The sequence below is a fragment of the Gossypium raimondii genome, chromosome 6, assembly GCF_025698545.1.
Source record: "Gossypium raimondii isolate GPD5lz chromosome 6, ASM2569854v1, whole genome shotgun sequence".
NCBI classification, from domain to species: Eukaryota; Viridiplantae; Streptophyta; class Magnoliopsida; order Malvales; family Malvaceae; genus Gossypium; species Gossypium raimondii.
This window is the reverse complement of record NC_068570.1, coordinates 754,331-775,092: the sequence shown is the minus strand read 5'-3', so window position 1 is coordinate 775,092 and position 20,762 is coordinate 754,331. Positions and strand designations below refer to the sequence as shown.

Here is a 20,762-nt window from a genome sequence, read left to right as displayed (position 1 = left end):
TTCTTTATTTAGTTTTCCATGGATGAATCATCATACTTATCTACTAATTTCTCTTAATGGTCTATTTCCATATAAGGACATCTAATTTTGAATTCCATAGCTATTTGATACTTATAGCTACTAGAACTCAACTTTTGCATTTTATGCAATTTGATCATTTTATCAATTAAACATGTAATCGGTAAAATTTTCTTAATGAAATTTTTATACAATATTCCTATCATAATTCAGACCATAAAATAATATTAAAATAATTTTCTTTTCGGACTCGAATTTGTGGTCCCGAAACCACTGTTCCGATTTAACTGAAAACGGGCTATTACAATATGGTATGTGTGAGAATTGAATCAATAGGGCATGTTTTGATTTAATTATGATTTTCATCATTATACAATATTTAATTTGAAGATTTAGTCTTTATACTTTCTACTATTATTAATGTTACTGTTTTAGTCCAAACTATTACCACTACGTTATTTGGCCGATGTGAATTTTAAAAAAAATATGAATCTAAGTCAACTCTAACTCAAACCCAAGAATCAATTCGAAACTAGATTCGATCGAACTTGCTTAAACCATATAAAGTCAACTCAAATTCGTTCAACCAAACTAATATTTGCTTGAACGATTAAAACTTGAAACAAACCAAACCAAAAATGATCTTAACCCGAAATAACTTTAACAAGTAACCTGAAATGACCCGAATCATAATGGTTCGACACAAAAAATTGAACCCCAAACTCGTACATTCAGAAACAAAAGCAATTCGAACCCAAAACTACCAAAATTTGAAATTGACCCAAACTAGTGTTTGTTGTTTCAATAAAAACCGTGTCAAGCAATAGTTAAAATCGAAAGCACGCCAAGTAGCTCAAGCAAAAGGACAAAAGAAAAGTGTATCGAAAATTAATATTTTAATGATACAACCATCATATTTCACATTCCATTCATATAAATCATCACATTCCATTCATATAAATCATGCATGACAAAATTGATATAAATATAAATATCCTAACTATTTGTTTTACATAAAAGCTGTGAATAATTTAATAAACATTGATATATATATATATATATATATATATAGTATTTTAAATCAATATGATTGAGATATCAAACCGATTTGAAAACTTACATGCATAATAAGTTCGTATATATAGTTCGATCAAATTAGTCTCTTTACTGTTAAATGAATTAATTTAGTCTTTATACTATTAAAAATCAATAAAGTAAAATTATAATAAAATTAATATTTATTATTTTAAAATGACATGATTTTTTTGATTTATTATCATAGTCCCTTGTAACTCTTAAATAGGGAGATAATGCGCTTTAGTGCACTCGAACCTATATTCTCTTGCACTGATAACAATATTGACATCAATCGAGTTGAGACTTAATCAATTACTTACCTTTATTTTTGTTGTTATATAATCATTTTATATATTATAAATGTATCAAATATAAATTCAAATTAGGGAATTCTCTTTTGTGCCTAATTTGTTCTTAAAGTGCCTTTATGTAACCTCATGAATCACGATTGATTTTTAAAAATTATATAGAAAGGAATTTATTCAAATTCTCTTTATACATTATCTCTTCTAGAATGTTGGATCACGTTGATTAAAATTATACAATTAAAATAAAAATAAATTATCATAATAAATTATATACAATTATCACATGCATATTTGTTTGTTTAATCATCACCATATAATAATCACATTATGGACCATATATGCCAAAATGTAATACAATTACACATGGTGGTGGATCAAAATCCACAATAACATATATACTATTATTTAAATATATTTTGTAATAATCTTATTATAAGTTTCGGTCATACCAGATCTTTTTAACACAATACTTAGAACTACCTATAATCCCTCCTCAAACCATAAATAAGAGGATAATGCGCTTCAGCACACTCGAACTCCCGTCCTCTTTCATTAACAATTATGTCTATGTCAATCGAGCTAAAACTCAATCGACATTTAAATAGTTTATTAAGTTAATGTCATCTATTAATTAGGTTTAGGTTTCAGCTCAGTTGAGAAATTATCGAAAACCCATTCTTTTTATAAGATAACAAACATATGGGTATTTTTGTCATTTTGTATTTTATGGGAAGTCTAAAAAATTACACTTAATGATATTTGAATTTTACCATTTTAAACAATGTTGTTTGAATAATCTTATTATAAGTTATAATTATATCTGCTCTTTTTGACACAATGCTTAAAACTATCTATAACCTCTTCCCAACCCATAAATAAAATGATAATGTACTTTAATGCACTTCAACCCATGTCCTTTTGCATTGACAATAATACCCATACCAATCATATTAAGACTCAATTGACACTGAAAATATTAATTTTCAATAAATTTTAAAATTTCAATAAATTATCAAATACCGCCTAAACCTTTTATTTGGCAGGTCATTCTCGTACTTTACGTAAATATTTCATACAATTTTTATTTTTATTTTATAATATGATATTTAGATTTTTTTTTCTCTTCAATTATTATTTATTTAAAATTTTCTGGTGAAGAAAAATATATACATTGAATTGATGCATTATATGCTAAATTGTGTATATATGTCGTTATTTAATTGATCAAATAGACCTTTTCTTTTTTAAGATATATGAAAATAGGTCGATTTTGGAGAGAATGTGTGAAAGCGTGTCCAACTGGACGAACTTCTGCTGTCATGTCAGGAAAACATGCCCAGCTAGAAGTGTTTTCTGAAAATTCTAAAGAAAATGTATCTAGCTAAGCACGCTTTCTCTAACATGTCAGCAAAAGCTTGTCTAGCTGGACAAGTTTCTCTATCAACTGTGCAAAAAGTGCACTCAACTGAACACACTTTTCATACTTTCTTTTCAAAATTGATCTGTTTCCCTAAATCTTAAAAAAATCTATTTAACCAATTTTAAGAAATAACTACATACATCATATATATATATATATGTGTGTGTGTGTGTAATGTATATTATCTAAAAATAGTGGAGAGGATTTGATCAACATTGCAACTCAAATGGGAAAAAATAATTATTTATGTTATCACTTATCACCATAAGCAAAGCAAAGCCAGAAAAATAAATAAATAAATAAATAAATAAATAAAACTTTTCAAATAAAAACAAATGATATTGCACAACTCTTTTCATGATCCACCAACAAATAATGCCTCCTGTACTTAAAACATTCACTATAAATTATAGGGTATATTTCGTAATTGGTTATCCAAATTTTATAAGTTTTATTTTAAATATTGGAAATAAATCTATTTCGTTTTAGGCAATTTCTGTTAACAACTATTTTGATTTTGGTCACTTGTTGATAATTCGATATTCATTTTAGTTATTTAATTTCTGTAAAATTTTATTTTGAACACTCTTTTTATTTTTTTATTTTTAGAATTAATCTTAGTTTTTCAAATAAAAGATAAAAGCATGGGGTTTTACACGGAATTACCTCAGCTTTTATAGAGAAATACTTGAGTTTTTATAGGAAAACCATTTTATATTATTAATTTCCTTTATTTTTAGAATTAATTTTAGTTTTTTCTAGTAAAATGAAAAATCTTGGATTTTACAAGGAATTATCTAGGTTTTTATAAAAAAATATCATTTTATCATTTTAATTTATTATTTTTAAGATAATTTTAGTGTTTTTAGTAAAATGAAAACACCTGAGTTTTAGGAATTGAGTTAAAGTGAAAACTTAAGTTTCATCTGCATAGTTAAATAACTCAATTCCCGTAAAAAACTTTTTAAAAATAAAATTAATTCTAAAAGGAGAATTAGTGACCAAAATGAAAATTTATAAAAGTTGGACAATTAAAATAAGTATAAAATAACATTTTCTAACCCCAAATTAATCGTGGGTGACTAAAATGAAAAAGATTAATTATGGCAAAGACTAAAATGCAGTTTTTATTTTCAGTACTCAAAATGAAACTTGTGAAAGTTAGGTGACTAATTATGGAATTTACTTATACACTCAACTTCAAGTTTAAAACTTTACCTCAAATTATGTACATAAATATTAAAATATTATTTTATAAATAAGCGAGTTTAAGCTCAACTCGAGAATGATTGAATCAAATTTGATTATTCTCAAATCAAACCTGTATATTTTGTATAATGTTCTCATTCACACCCTACCAAATCTAACTTGAAAATGTCAAATTTTATAAAAGATCCTTGTACTATGCTTTTTTTGTGGATTTAGTCCCTCTATTCTAGAGGTGATCATGGGCCAGGCTGGGCCGGATTCGGGTCGGACCCAGGAAAAGTTTTGGCCCGCATCCTAGGCTCGGGTCCGACCCGGCCCGAAATATGGGCCTAAAATTTTATCTAGGCCCGGCTCGAGAAAAAATTCCTAAGCCCGAACCCGGCCCATTTTTTAATAAACACCAAAAATTTATTTTAAAAATAAAAAAATAAAAAAGTATTTTAAAAATATTTTAAAATTAAAAAAATAAAAAATAAATATTTATTATATATTCGGGCCAGGCCGGCCCTGGGCAAAAAAAGTGGTGCTCGAGGCCCAGCCCGTTTTCTAAACGGGCCTCGTTTTTTTGCCTAAACTCATATTTCGAGCCTATATTTTTACCCCAACTCTCTCATATTTCAGGCAGTCCGTCAGGCCTCTATTCTAATTTGATCATTTATAATGTTTTGCTTTTTAGAAACTTGTATGTTTTACACTAAAGTAAACTTTTTTTCACAAATACCATCAAATAATTTGATATGATTTATTAGCTTTACATGTGATGATGCGGCATATTCACGTTAGCATTTTTTAGGGTAAATTATAATAGATGTTACTCAACTATGGATTTTTTATTTTTTGATCACCTAATTATGAAAAGTTATAAAACGATCATCTAATTATTTAATTGTCTTTTTTTGGTCACCAGCTGACTAACATAAAAACGGAAACATAAAAAAATTCAAGATAGTTGGTGACCAAAAAAGACAAAATTTAATAGTTGAGTGACCATTTTACAACTTTTCATAGTTGGGCCACAAAAAAAGAAATTTATTGATAGTTGGGTGACCATTTTGTAACTTTTCATAATTGGGTGTCCAAAAAGAAAAAAAAAACTATAATTGGGTGACTACAAATATAGTTTACCCTAAACTATTTCACGGAAAAATGTTGAACTACTGAAAATATACATTTTTAAAAGTAAAAGGACTATAAATAATCAAATAAAAAAACATAGTTCAGGGACCTCTATAAAATTTGACCAAGAAAACAGTCCACAAATAATACACCACAGAATCCCGTAATCCTCGTGGTGAAATAAAAAGACGACAAAAGATTGTACAAGTGTTTTCATCATCCTCTTAACAAGTATGATGCCACGTGTCACTTCATTTTCGCTGTTCTATTTTAGGTTTAATTTTGCTTTTAGTACTCCAATTATGTTGAAGTTTGATATTTAGTCATTTTCCTTTAATTTGATATATATAATTTTTTGTTTTATAGTGTTATTAATAAGCCTAAATTGGCCGCCAAATTGGTTATTAAGATAATTTTTTTGTAAATGAGATCTAAGGGCTTTTACCCTAAATTTTTAGAAATTCTCATTAGATTATTTTAGTTTTTACTATATTATTTTTAATTTAATATTTAATAATTTTATATATCTTTTAATCTATTAAAACTTTATATATAGACACCTTAATATTTTTAATGTTTATATTTTATATATTACTATAAATTTAAAATTTATGTGTTATAAAATTAACAATATACAAATATAATATAATATGTTATAAACTTAGAGGACGTCCCGAGCTGAGCTCGGACTTTGAATGTTTAAGCTCAAATTCAATTCCTATTCTAAATGGGTTTAATTTTGTTGCTCAAATTTATTTTTTGAACCTAATATTTTTTTATCTAAATCCTCTTAAATTTCTAGACCTTTGAGCTTTAGTAGATAACTCAACTTATGAGTAGGTCTAACCGCTACTATTAGCATTATAAAAGGAGAAATTAAATCGGGTCAACTACACTAGTAATCATCTAATTATTAATAAATTTTTTTTAGCCACCCAACTATTCAATTTTGTATTTTTTGTCACTAGTGAGTTAATGTAAAAATGAAAACACCCAAAACTTCAAGATAGTTGGGTGACCAAAAAAGACAAAACCAAATAGTCAAGTGATCATTTTGTAACTTCTCATAATCGGGTGACAAAAAAATAAATTTACTAATAGTTGAGTAGTAGCTTACCCAAAATAAATCTCAAATTTTAACATATTATAAGGACTAAAACTAAAATTATACCTATTTCATTTTCATTTTCTTTTTCCCAGTATAGAGCGAGAAATTTCAGATCAGAAAGAATTGAATTCCCTCCCTTTTGTTCTCTTCCACGTTTTTCCCAATTAACCAAACAAATGGATAATTAATTCATTATCTAGTTTCGATTCCGATTCCAATTTCATATATGGGAATAATAATATTCCCCTTTTCTTTCCTTTTAAATTAATTTTCCTTTCCCCCAAACAGAGAACAATTTAATTCAATTTAATTGTTAACTCGTCTTTTCACCTTCCATTCTTCCTCGTGTCGTTGTTTATCTACAAATCTAATCACCAACTTGTATTCCCACATTCCCAATAAATTTTTGTGTTCGTCATCAGAATCAGATTCTCTTTTTCTTTTTTTCTTTTTTTGTCTTTTCAGTTTAGCACTTAATTTCTCAACAATGCCTATTTAATTCCACCACAATGAGAATTCCCAAGAAGAACGTTGCCTTTTGCTTATCCCTCTTCTCCCCTAAATTTCCCGCTCCTTTTTCTTCCCGTATACTTCGATTCTCCACTGGATTTCCCGCCAAAATTAGACCTATCCACACTGCAGGTTACACTACTTAGCTCATCTTTTAGTATGTGTTGTGGCATTTATCCTTTTCATTTTTTGGATTGTTTTTTGTTTGGTTTGTTGTGGTTGAGATTAAGGGAAATTGTTTTCGTTTTTGGTGTTTTAAGTGTAAAATTGGAGGGAATAATAGAGTTTGAAAGTTAATTTAGTTGGAAAATTGGATTAGTTTTGATTGAGGAATTGGAATTTTTAGGTGTTACTTGGCGCATATGTTGGAAGATTCTTAGGCTTGGAACTTAAACGTGGGTGCGCTGTTTGATCTTTTGATTTGACTTCTGAGGTAAGATGTCAAGGTTTTCTTTCTTGCCTGTTTGTCTCTAGGAAATTGTACAGTTTTTAGATTTTAAAAAGATTTTTTTTTTGTAATTTCTTCACGGTTTTAATTGAGTAATATTGTGTTGATAATGCAAAGGTATTGTCCTTTTTGGGTGCCGCTGAAGCGAATAATACCTTTGTGTTATCAGCATAATGAGGCACTCAGGTTCATACTAATTTGATTGTATGAGTCATCTCGCTGGTTTGTATATCTAATACTTGAATTCTCATATGAATCTATCGAAAATGTTAAGATGATTGCTGTGAATATGTTGCTGGTTTAATTAACCAGGCTTCTAGTGGCTTTTGGGTAATATTCATTCTTTGGGGACATGATGATTGTTGTTGGCATGAGTTACATGTTAATGGATTTGGGAATTGGATTGAATCTTTTTTTTACCATTAGTGCTAACCTCCTTTTCTCCATGCTAATATATTCAGGGTTTAATCAATCGAACTCTCACTACTCAAAGGACGATAGTGCTGGGACCATTTTAGGTGATAAAGCTTCACAATCTCATCTTATGGCCAACAGCAACGGTGTTGAGGGACTGCATGTATGGTCATCTCCTGAAGGAGGATGTAAAATTGATATAGGAAAGCAAATTTTCTGCAACAGGTCACTGAATATGAAGAATATTCTTGCTGTTGGCTTTGATATGGATTATACCTTAGCACAATATAAACCTGAGACTTTTGAGTCCCTTGCGTATGAAGGCACAATCAGAAAATTGGTGTATGATTTGGGCTATCCTCCAGAGGTTTGTTAAGCTTAAGCGTTTTTACATCCAACTGAGAAATAATGTTGATTTTGAGTGATATGTGGAGGCATGCTGATAGGGATAAAATTTCATGCAGTTACTAGAGTGGACTTTTGATCCGAAGTACATGGTTAGAGGCTTGGTTCTAGACAAAAAGAGAGGAAATATCTTAAAGGTTGACACATTTATTTTCTGCTACAGTTATCTCTAGCCAGCTTGAATTAATAGTTGTCTGTTGCTCTCTGTCGTCTACTGTGCTTGACTATGTTTGTTTCTTGTGATGGTTGTCATTTTAACAGATGGATCGACATAAGTATGTTAAAGTAGCATACCATGGGTTCAGAGAGTTGTCAAAGGAAGATAAAGTTGGAACCTATGGGAATACGCTCATTCGGGATTCTTTTGATGAGCCAGATTATGCCCTCATTGATACACTCTTTTCACTAGCTGAAGCTTACTTGTTTGCTCAACTTGTTGACTATAAGGACAATAATCCTGGAAAAGTTCCTGAGGGTGCTGAGTAAGAAATTTAACTACTGCTTCAAGAATTTTATAACTATTTAAATTTCTGTGTTACTGCTTTTTTCTACTCTTCTAGAAAAATTCAAATAATGTTTGAAAAGTTGCCATCAGTGTAACAGGTAGTTACCACATGCTAGTAGTAGTTTTTAACGAGATATATTAGGTTAGAAAGCAGTACACGTTTGTAATTTTTATTTGATTCTACTATATAATTGCCAAACAGTAATATAAAAAAAAATGCTACATGGTTTGACACTCAATTATAACATAAAGTGAGAACTGTTAGATACTTAAATCCTGATTCCTTTTATCAGGTTTTGTATATTGAGCAATCCCTACTATAAATGATGCTTTCAGTTACTCCCACATGTACAAAGATGTTCGTGCTGCTGTTGATTTGTGCCACAGGGATGGAACCTTAAAGCAGATGGTTGCAAAGGATCCTAAAAGGTAATTAAACAGTGACATTGGTTTTATAATTTTAAGTTACAACTAAGACTAAGATTGGTTGTCAATCTCTATTTAAATTCAAGGGAACTGGCAAAACGGGGCAGATTTTTATTTGTTAGGACATTTTCTGATAATGCATTTTGAGATTTTTTTATTATTTAGTTTTCCATTTCATTGTCAGGTATATCAATGAAGATACCTCTATAGTACCAATGTTCAAAATGCTAAGGGCTTCTGGCCGTTCTACATTCTTGGTGACAAATAGGTATATATCTCTTGCTGATTTCATATCTTCATTGTTTAGGCATGAAAAGTAGTAAGGGATTCAATGCAAATTTCTTGTCCTTTTTTTTTTTTGAAGAGATTTTGCCTAATGTTGGAAGATTTTGGCACACATGCTATAGATGGTTTTGGTTTTGTACTTAGTGATTCTTGAGTTTTTTGCTTTTTAATTGAAAGTATGTACAAGTGCTTCTTTGTATTACCATATCCGACTTCCATTTTCTAAGGCTGTTTAGAATGATAAGTTAACAATTGACATCTCTTGCAGTTTATGGGACTACACAAATATTGTAATGAACTTTCTCTGTGCATCTCATACGTTGGATGGTAGTCTCAGTTGCAATTTTGATTGGCTCCAATATTTTGATGTTGTCGTTACTGGCAGGTTTAGTTTCCTCCTAGTTCATCATAATACTAGTAATAGTTTCTCTTTTCTTTTTATTAATATCTACAACACATGTTATCTGCTTTCATCCTTTGATTTCTGACATTGAAGATGAAAGTATCCTTACAGTGCAAAACCTGGATTCTTTCATGAAGAGAACCGTGCAAATATTTTTAAGGTTGAACCTGAGTCTGGAATGCTTCTCAATACTGACAATGGAACTCCTATGCCCCAGGTTGGTTGAAATATACTATCGTAATTCTGGATTCAATCAGTAGTATGACTATGTCATATGGTAATTTGGTGATTTGAACATATTTTTTGATAAAAGGTGGGAAGTACATCGCCGGAAGTTCTATTGAAGGGATTAAACAAGAGTTGCCGAGTCTTCCAGGTATTTTGGATACTATCTAGTACTGGATATTGACAGATTGTTCTTTGTTCATATCAAAGGTATTATTAGATATTATGAGATTACGACTAAAATTTATTTCAACTTTTCAGGGTGGCAATGTTGCTCATCTTCATAAGTTGCTTTCTATAGAGTCAAGTTCACAGGTGATTCTTTGTTTGATCTGGTGAATCATAAAAGAGTTGTGGTCTTCATATGTTGTCTTTTCATGTAATCTTTCACTTGTTAAATTCCATAGTAGATTCTCTAACATAGTTTGGTCCCTGAGTCCAACTTGGAGGTCCTTGTTTCATTGTTTTTCTTTCATTATCTATTAGTTCCTTGCTTCTTTTAGGTGCTTTATGTTGGTGACCATATCTATGGAGATATTTTGCGGAGCAAGAAGGTTCTTGGTATGAATTATATTTATTCTTCATCCCCTCCTTTTTCCTTGTTTTCTGTAGCATTTAAATTGTTCATTATTGTTTATTTTAATCTCGTGAGATTGACCTTTGAAGTTTGGTATCTAAATGGGACAATTAGTACTTCTAGTCTATGGAATATAATTAGATTTTGTAGTATGCACTCCTCAATTAATTTTCTGTATGTTTGTCATCATTATTTTCATTGACTGTTATGTTATTTTCATTGCTGTTAAGATGAGCAAATATTGTGCTTTTAATTTTGTAATTTACCTTTGATTAGGATGGAGAACAATGCTTGTTGTTCCAGAGCTTGAGAGGGAGGTCAAATTGCTTTGGGAATTAAGAGATATGCGAAAGGTGGGTTTTACATGTTTTTTATATGATGTTAAATTGAGTTGGTTGCAATGGTCTTTCAATCTTATATTATTTGGATAATATGGTGTAAATTTTTATAATTCATCAAGAAGAATCTGTTGTAATAACAATTAATTCCATAGCTTGAATGATTTTCTAGTAATGAACATTTTGCTTGCTGCTTTTCTTTTGATGCATATTTGTTACCACTGGTATTTTATTTCCCTTGCGATTAATACTGACGCTTTCATGCAGCAACTAAGGTTGTTGAGGGACGAGCGTGATCTTGTCGAAGATCAAATTCATCATTTGAAATGGTCTCTTAAGTAAGTGCCTATTCTATCATTCAAAAGTATGTTATTAATACTCGGTTTTTGTTGTTGTTAAGAGTTGCATTCCTATTGTTCAGATTTGAAAGTTTTCGTGATGATGAAAAACAGAAAATGATTTCTGCTTTGGGTGAACTGGAGGTTAGGCTATATAAGTCATCGATCTATTTTATGTAGCGCCTGATGAAATATCGATTTAAAGGTTTCTCAGATTTTTTTGTTCAATGTCTTCCTTAAAACAGTCTCAAAGGGATCAAGCACGACTTGCTCATCAACAAGCTCAACGGGAGTGTCATCAAAAGGTGGAGGAACTTCCTTTTTCTATTCGCTTAATAGTATGAGCAATGGTAAAAATACCATGAAGGCTCTTGAACTAGTTGTCAGATTGCTGTTTGCCTTATTTATTAAAAAGAATGGGTAAATTAGTCCCTATACATTGGATTAAAGAGCAAACTAGTCTTTTTTGTTAAAAAATTCATTCATTTTTACTGTTAAAAACTGATGTGGCTGACGAAATAACTAAATAGATACATGTCTGACATATAGAGATTTGTTTTTAATAGTAAAAATGAATGGAATTTTTAACAGATGGACAAGTTTGCTCTTTAATCTAAGGATTAATTTGCCTATTTTTTTAAAAGGGGCAAAATGCAATCGGACGTTTAGTACCAGGGGCTCTGATATTTTACCCATGATCAACCTTGAATCCAGGCACTAACAATGCTTATTTTATCTTTTCACATAATAGTTCCATAAGATCTGGGGACAACTCATGAAGACTGGCTATCAAAATTCTCGCTTTGCCCATCAGGTATGACTAAACCGAACCATCCATCATCCTTCTTATAAGAGTTTGATCACGACCCATCAGCTGACTGGATTCACGACCCATCAGCTGACTGGATACTCTCATTTCGCACCTTCGGGTGGCAAAGCCTTGAGAGACCGGTTGGTCATCCAAAGAGGACAATAACTACTTATGTGCATGATACAGTGGGTCGTAACAGAGTTATAGGACTTTGTAGAAAACTGTGTAGAACGTTTTATTCGTTATTTACTGAAGTTGTTCAATTTTTTTTGCACGATGCAGGTCGAAAGATTTGCTTGTCTATACACTAGCCAAGTCTCCAACTTAAGCTTGTATTCCCCGGATAAGTATTATAGACCAAGTGAAGATTTCATGCCCCATGAATTTCATATTCTTCCCCTTTGAAAAAAAAAAAGCAAAACCCCAAAAAACCCATATTTGGAGGCTTAAAAACATAGCCTCAACATCTTCATTTTATGTTCTTGTCCATGCAATCATGGCTTTCTTTACTGTATTTAATTTACTCATTTAAATTCTCACTTGATTGAAAAAGATACATATATGCTTTTGTACTTTTTGTCTTGATCCTTGATTTTGCACCCTATTATATGTTCAGATATGCAAGAGAATTTGTCAATTAATTTTGATTCTCTGTTTTTCCTTTTGGTTTGGAACAATTAGATTCAATGTGTAATTTGATACATAAATTTTAATTGTGGTTTAGATATATATGTGAAACATTAGTTTTGATTTCATTATACATGTTATAAATATGATTATTTGTGGTATGTAATATATAAATTTAAAATGATGTCATATTAATAATTGTGTTAATCATTTGACAATTGAATAAAATCAAAGTTTCATATATAAAATTGTATATTAGAACAAAGTTTAATTAATATTTTGTTTATGTATGATTTTGAGATTTATCACTTTTTGGTTTAGTGGTATTGTCTAACGTGGGAGGTGAGCAAAATCGGTTATCAATTATGTTATAGTTAATTGGTTATTAATTATAAATTTTCATAATTTAATTTATCAAATTTATCAACTTTTGATATATATTTTCTTAAATTGAAAAAAAAGTTTTATAACCAAAACAAGTAATGTTATAATCGGTTCGGACGGGTTGGTTTAATAAAAACAAACAGATACAAATTGGTAAAAATTTGCTATGTCAAAAGTGATTTTAACTCTTTATTAAATGTTAATGGTCAAATTTTGCTAAAAAAAATAAGGGTAATTTATAAAATGTAAACATTGAAGACTGAATTTATCATTATGCCAAAAATAAAAATTAGGACAAAACTTTCAGTTCAACCCATTTATATTTAAACAACAATTGTACCCAAAATTAATGCTCTAATTGATTTGATCATTTGTCCAATTTTTACAACATTGATCAAACTTTAAACAAATTGCTACAAGTTATTGTACATAGAAGGAAAAAAATTGAGTTCAACTTGTTTAATTAATCGAATTGACTGATGTTAAATCGATTAAAACTCAAGTCTGTCGATTAATTGATTCAACTATGAGATTGACCAATCGAGTTTGAATTTCAGATTTTTTTAATCAAACCAGTTAAATCGAACGCTCTCCCCTAATTTAATATTGTGTTGTGGTAGTACTTATAATGCAACAAAAAGTACTAACGCAACTTTACACTCTATATAGAAAGTGACAAATTCACTGAAAAAATGCTGCTTGTAATGAGAAATTTGACTACAAAACAAGCTTTGAAATATCCAAAAATTCTCTATCACTCGATAGTTCCCCAATCTTGTCGTCATGGCCAGCTTAGGCTGCTTTGGTTAGGCCTAGTCGGAGCCTATAAGGTTTCCTCGTAACACAGCTATCAAACCCGAAGGTTGAACCGGCACTAACAATCTTTGATACAAATAGCAAACACTCGATCGGCTAGTTCTCATCTAACCTCTCCGTGTCCTGTATGTCGATTGGCTCAGGGAAAATTTCATTCGAAGACCTTTTATTTGAAGACGAGTGATCGATATTCCCACTACTATGAGAACCTACTCTACTTGCTTGCCTTATACCACTAAAACCTTCTCGGTTTTGTTGACCCGAAATGTTGGTGTTCTCAGACGAGCTTTGTCTCCAACTACCAAAGAATGCTGTGTTCCATGACCGTCTCGATGAAGTCGTTCTTAGCTTCATGGAGCTAAAACTCTCTTCTCGTACAACTTTCAACGGGTTTTCCAATGCTCGAAGTATATGTTTCATTGAAGGCCTTTTTGATGGTTTTGGATTAAGGCATGATCTTGCTATAATTGCCATTGCCCATACTTCTTCTAATAGATCTTCATCTACTATCAATGATGGGTCCATGATTTTTGTCACCATTTCTTTATCATATATGCTGATGCATGGTAAGGTTTGCTCGAGCCATTCCGTCGTAGATGTATCTTCCACTTTACTGATCCCAAGTTTCCCCGTTATAAGCTCGAGTAATACTTTTCCGAAACAATACACATCGTAGGCGCAAGTAGCTGAAGTAGAACCTGTCCGTTCCGAAAGAAACATAAGAATATGTTGAAAAAAGCCTATGAAATGATGTATTGTTTTATATTTCGGAATCTCTGACCCCAAAACCAAGGGCGAAGACAAAAAAAATTTCTTGGGGGGAGGAGCCCGAATTGAATTATAGAATTTTTTTAGCGGTCAAAATGTAATTTTATCATATATTAATTTATAATTCCATAATTTTTTAAGGGACTAGACATAATTTTTTCAAGTTCTGGAGGGTCAAAGTGCAATTTTATTATAAACTAATTTGTAATTTTATTATTTTAAAGGGATTAAAAATGAAATTTTTTATTTTTAGGGGGCCAAGTCCCCTGCCAACTCCCCTGGCGTCGCCTGTGCCCGGAACTATGGTTTTTATGGATAACTCATAGTTCCCCATGCAAATCGTATCATTTTCAACAAAGAGGATAAAAGTACTATGGAGGCTATTGTAATAGGAGTTGGATTGCACTTTGCCCCTTCTACTCAAAAAATGAGTAAATTAGTTCTTGTATGTTAGATGAAAGAACAAACTAATCATTTTGTCAAAAATTCTATCCATTTCTAATGTTAAAAACTGGTTCATGTATGTTAGAATGAGGTACATGTGGTGTGCCACAAGTAATTGTCTAGTTATTCTGTTAGCCATGCCAGTTTTTAACAATAGAAATAGATGAATTTTTTAACAGAAATAACCAATTGGCTCTTTCATCTAATGTACAAGGACTAATTTACCTATTTTTTAAGTAAAAGGGCCAAAATGCAATCTGACTCTTAGTAAAAGGATATTCACGGTACTTTTACTCAACAAAGAGTATACGCACGCCCGCATAAACTAAATGGTAATGTATACATAAATAAATATATTAAGAACCGTGAAATAGAATTTTAGGTACCTGAACCTGAGGGGCCTGGCTCGGAGGTCCTGCATATCACAAAGAGAAATTTATTAAATCTCTGAACAAAATATACAATACCGGAGATCAAATCCTGACAACTTTGATGATTGTATGCATATTGTTTTACATTTACGAGGCCGCATTGAGATTGGATGTTAATGAATAATAGAAACACACGTGTCGAGCTATTTCATCACTCCATTTAAAAGTTTATAACTCTTATCCATTACTTAACTGAGTCGGATTACGAGTATGGCTAACCTCGTGCATGTCTAGGTTTCCTTGGATATCAAGTTTTGAAAGTACCGATACTGTAAAACATGTATTGGAAACAACCCGGCAAATGCAAACGTAGCACAAACAGTCAAAAACAACATACTCGTCAAGAGCCAGGCAACTCACTGGGCCTGCAAACCACTAACGGTTCGATTATATCATTCAACCTTACATATGAACCTCGAGCCAATCCGGTATTAACTCCAATGTATTGGCTTGAATAAGGCCCGGCTTACAATATGCATAGCAATACGGTACCAAGTGCTTTCGTTATAAGATAAAAAGACTGGTGAAAACAATAGGGTGCCGGAACTGCATACCGAAAGATGCAAAACTGGGTATAGTCGAAACTAAAAGGCTAGAATATAAGAAGAGAATGCAAAACCGAGTATAGTCGGTTGTTTCAAAACTACTAATACTAACTCGAAAAAAAGGTGAAATAGAGTAACTTGTATGATACTTACCCCGGCTTCCGAAGCAACCTCGTGAGCACCTTTTGGTGTGTATCCCCTTCTTGGGAATGAACTTCACTCAAGCTTCCAAGTCTCACTTCAAATTTATCATCAAGAAGGATACTGCTTGCTTGAATATCCCTTTAACCAAAAAAGTAAATACAGAATTAATGATTGATACTATAATGAAAAGGGAATTGTGAAGCTCGTGAAAGTAATAAAATTTACCTGTGAACCAGGGGAGGGTTACATTCATGGTGTAAGTAGCATAGGCCTTCGGCAGCTCCGGTAGCTACTTTCAACCTCGTAATCCAATCCAAGGACTTTAAACTATCGTCATCCGAGTTGATAGCCCTGTAAAACGAATTAGCCAAATCTCCATTCGGCATATACTTATAGACCAACAGCTTATCAGTTTCATGCTCCAAGCAGTGCCCCAAGAGCGGGATGAATCTCGTATGAGAAAGCTTTCTGAATAATTCCAATTCCGTGGTATATGATTCTTTCTTGAAAGAGCTCGAATTGACCTTTTTGATGACCACAGGGATACCACCTTCTAAGATGCCACGGAATAAGTCACCTGAGTGACCATGCTTGATAAGATTCGTGTCACTAAAATTACCGGTTGCTCGGAGCAATTGCTCGCATGTGAATGGATCTCCGGAACCGGATACATTTGTAGGATCTTTAGGAAGTTGAGGGGCGCTATCACTTTCCCGAACAGGCCCTATATCGGTACTCCGTCTTTGATTCATAAGCCCCGTATTATACCGTCTCAAGAGCAGCACTAGCACCAATACCAAAACTAAAATGAAGCCAAGTCCACCAAGTACTCCGGCGAAGATAAATATCCATCTTCGGCTCCCAGAACTAGATTTTGCAGCAGTTGATGGTGGTGCCCCAGAATTATCAAAATGTAGCCCTCTTTCGTTATAAAAGATCCTACAATCATCCAAACTCCTCTGGTTTGGTCGATAAAAGCAATTCATGTTAACACTAGCATTCCTTTCACCATCATTAACTATGCCTTGCAAATAGTTACCCGATACATCAATGAATTTGAACATCCCGAGCGAAAAATCCAAAGTTCCGTAAAACTGATTGTTTGACAAATTAAACACGGCACCCGGAGCAACACTATGGTTAGAACTAGGAGCTGGTAAATGACCCGAAAAGTTGTTATTCGATACATCGAAGAATGTCAAATTAGGCATTGACCAAAAACTACCATTAACATTACCATCAAGCTTGTTCCCACTCAAATCCACAACTTGTAACTCAACAAGATTCGAAAACAAATCAACCGGTAAACGACCGTCGAGCTCGTTGTTTTCGATTATCATCTTTTGTAAGCTTTTCAACATGGTGAATTCAACAGGTAATGATCCATACAATGAATTTTTACTAAGATCAAGTTCAAGTAACTTAGAAAGGTTACTAAATTGAACAGGGATTGAACCAGAGAGGTTATTATCAGAGACATTTAAGACTTTAAGAGCTTTTAATGAAGATAAACTAAGTGGAATTGACCCAGATAAGTAATTTGAACTAAGTTGAAGCTTTTCAATGTTTATAAGTGACCCAAAGCTTGATGGAATCGACCCAGTAAGTGAATTAATCGAAAGATCAAGTGATTTTAAGTTCTTCAATTCACCCAATACGGAAGGGATTGAACCAGCAAGGTTATTGTTACTAAGATATAAAGAACTGAGTCGGAACGAGTTACCGAGTGAACTAGGGATTGAACCAGAGATATTACATGATCGGAGATCAAGTACTTCGAGATGAACCAACCGGTTTCCGAACAAATCAGGGATTGAACCGGGAAGATGGAACCCGGAAGCGTTGAAAGAGATTAAACGGGTCAAATTCACCAATGAATCGACGTTGAACCGGGGATACAACCGTCCGATTCTGGTTCTTCTTAAACCGGAAACGGTGATGTTCGTAACGGTGCCGTTTTGACATCGGATACCGGTCCAGGTGGTGCAAGGGTCGGTTTTGATCGGCCAGTCTTTGCCTCGGAGACCCAACGATGAACGGAGGTCGAGTAATGCTCGCCGTTCGGTTTGTGAGTTTATTGTAACTCGCTGAGTTAACACGGAATGAGTCAAGAACGAGATTAGAGCTAAAAATAAGATTGGTAACACATTTCTTTGAGCTCCCATTGATGTAAATTAAATCCTCATGAAGCTCTGTGTCATCTTCTTCAATTAAAAAAATAAAAACAAAAAAAAATTAGTTCCTTATCTTGTTCATTACCATTAAATTATCCAATAAAAGTAAAGAAATGGGAAATTTTTTGTTTCTTCGTAAAATTCATACCTTCGATCACGAACTTGAATTCTGCCAAAAAAAAAAATTAACCAACGAAAAATAGCTAAAAAAGGGTAATCTTCAAGATTAAGCTAAGCTAACTAAAATGGCTAAAAAAGGGTTGTTGTTTGTTTCCCGAGAAATTTTTTTAAAAAGAAGAATAAAAGAATGATGGTACGAGCTTTGAAGAGAATAGGGGGTCATAAGCCATTAATGAGTTTCAACAAAAAAAAAAGTTTCATTTCACTATCCACCGAAGCTATTTAATGAAAAAAAAAAATGGTCTTCCAATGAACTGTAGAAAAGATTCTTTAACACCCTTTTCACTTAATTATACTCCTAATTTACTTAAAACTCAGCAAAAAAAAAAAAAAAAAAAGCAAAGCAATGGGGTTTTTAGCTTCAATGGTGGATGGATTTTTATGATTTTTGTTTCCATTGACTTGGAAAAACTGGGAAAAAAAAGGTGCTTTGATTTTAGTCGTGAATGGCCGCTGAGGTAAACAACAAAATTTGTGATTATGATTTGTGAAAAAGAAAAAACAATGAAATGCTTTCGTTTCATATCATTGCGGCTTGTAGTCAATCAAATTGTAAAAGCTTGGGAAATGATATGAGGTTGAGTAGTGAAGTGTTTTGGTTCATTTCTGTTTTTGGTCCCTCTATTATTATCAAATTTGGATTTTTTTTATTCTTCAATTCAATGTAAATTTATCCTCTAAAGACAACAAAACTATTCTTTAAGCTATACTGTTTTTCTCACTTAACTACTTAATTTTTTTTGGTCAAGAGTGGTATCTAAATTGTAAACTTTATTTCGTTTTACTCAGAAAAGTGTATGAAGTTTAGTAACATGTCACGTTCTTATTGGCTGATATCATGTCGTGGCATAAAATGAGACAAAATTGATAGTTTAAGTACCACTTTTAATAAAAAAATATAAATACATAAATGAAAAAATGATATAGTTTGAGAGCCAATTTTACATTTAAACCGTTTTATAATGTCATTAATAGTTAACTACTCCAATTAAAATGTTAGGGTGGATATCTTTTCTTAAAATACACCAAAAATTTGAGAGCGTAATCATGCAAATTTAAAGTATAAAGATGAAATCTTCGATTTGAGAATACAAGGGAAGTGATAAAGTTTTGGTCAAATTAATATTTTAGTCCCTCAACTTTACTTAATCTTTGCTTTTATAATGTGATTAGTTTATTTAAATAATTTCCAATGATGACATAAATTTTTACGGAAAAAGAACCCTTTCAATGCAAAAACGTTTACGTCAGCATAATGAACTAGAACGTGCAGGAGAAAAAAATCAACTTTGGGATTTTAAGCAGAATAGTTATTTAGTGTTTAATTATTTTGGAGATGGACTTCGTAAATACATTATAAAATTAAATTGTATCAAATTAAAGAATAGAGATTAAATTTATAATTTAAATATAATAGAGGGACTAAAATCATAATTTGACCTAAAGTCTTCTTTTCTTTAAGTATTTCATTTTAATTTTCTCGGAAAAAGAATTATCAATGGAGTTGCTTTCTTTTGGCCCACTCTCTCTGTTCCCATACCAAGTTGTCAGTTTGGATTTGTAACTATATGTTAAAATATGTTATTAGTACTCTTTGTAATTATTGTATTTTTATTTTTAAGAAGGCTTAATTTATGATTTAGTCCTTGAAGTATGCTTATCTATTTTGGTACTTAAATTTGTTGTCTCAATTTGGTACTTAAAGTATCAATTTCTTTTATTTTAGGTCCATTTATTTATCAGATGTTAAAAATTGTTAAACAACTTTGGCCAATAAAAAGCACCACATGGCATGTTTTGGCCAATGAAAATACCACATTGCAATTAGATTTATTTAAAATAAATATATTAAATTTAAATTTAAAATAGAAAATTATAATATTAAAATATTAAAATTGTAATATTATAAATTTTAAAAATTCAAAATAATATATAAAAATTGAAAATGTTATAAAATTTAAAAAGTATTTAAATTTCAAGTAATTGCAAAAAAAAACTTGAAATTTAAATAGCTTTTTAGAATTTTAGAATTATATATTTTATATATTTTAAAACTTTTTAATTTTTTTGTAATCATATTATTAATTTCAACTACTTTTTTCAATTATCATATTTTTCTAAGTTTTATTTTTATATTTTTATAATTTATATTTTTTCTAGATTATATATAATTTTCTGAATTTTATATATTTATTTCCATTTTATATTTTTAATGTGTATATACATTTGATAAAATAAAATATTTATTTTTTACATATCTATGCCACGTGGTGCTTTGTGATTAGCTATAATAATTTTTTTAACACCT

The 20,762-nt window shown here is 31.3% G+C and overlaps 2 protein-coding genes across 4 annotated transcripts; one reads left to right on the top strand and one right to left on the bottom strand.

Annotated features, from left to right (window-relative positions):
• Positions 1-6,386: 6,386 nt before the first annotated feature.
• Positions 6,387-12,582, top strand: LOC105773906 (uncharacterized). 2 transcript variants are annotated; one of them, XM_012596103.2, is made up of 18 exons: positions 6,750-6,898; positions 7,113-7,199; positions 7,676-7,995; positions 8,093-8,170; positions 8,295-8,515; positions 8,875-8,967; positions 9,149-9,232; positions 9,518-9,634; positions 9,764-9,869; positions 9,966-10,028; positions 10,139-10,192; positions 10,381-10,438; positions 10,731-10,807; positions 11,060-11,130; positions 11,214-11,274; positions 11,376-11,435; positions 11,882-11,944; positions 12,224-12,582. In XM_012596103.2, the coding sequence occupies exons 3-18, from the start codon at positions 7,759-7,761 to the stop codon at positions 12,344-12,346; spliced, it is 1,566 nt and encodes a 521-aa protein (XP_012451557.1). In that variant the 5' UTR covers positions 6,750-6,898; positions 7,113-7,199; positions 7,676-7,758; the 3' UTR covers positions 12,347-12,582. The 2 variants fall into 2 exon arrangements, with proteins under 2 accessions (XP_012451556.1, XP_012451557.1); XM_012596102.2 differs by lacking the exon at positions 7,113-7,199 and having other exon boundaries at positions 6,387-6,898.
• Positions 12,583-13,484: 902 nt separating this feature from the next.
• On the bottom strand, positions 13,485-18,948 carry LOC105772920 (probable LRR receptor-like serine/threonine-protein kinase At2g16250). Of its 2 annotated transcripts, none has more exons than XM_012594422.2 (5): positions 18,423-18,948; positions 16,326-18,304; positions 16,110-16,238; positions 15,367-15,395; positions 13,485-14,466 (listed from the first exon to the last, which is right to left on the bottom strand). In XM_012594422.2, exons 2-5 carry the CDS (start codon positions 18,263-18,265, stop codon positions 13,865-13,867), a joined length of 2,700 nt encoding a protein of 899 aa, XP_012449876.1. In that variant the 5' UTR covers positions 18,266-18,304; positions 18,423-18,948; the 3' UTR covers positions 13,485-13,864. The 2 variants fall into 2 exon arrangements, with proteins under 2 accessions (XP_012449876.1, XP_012449875.1); XM_012594421.2 differs by having other exon boundaries at positions 16,326-18,301.
• Positions 18,949-20,762: the final 1,814 nt, after the last annotated feature.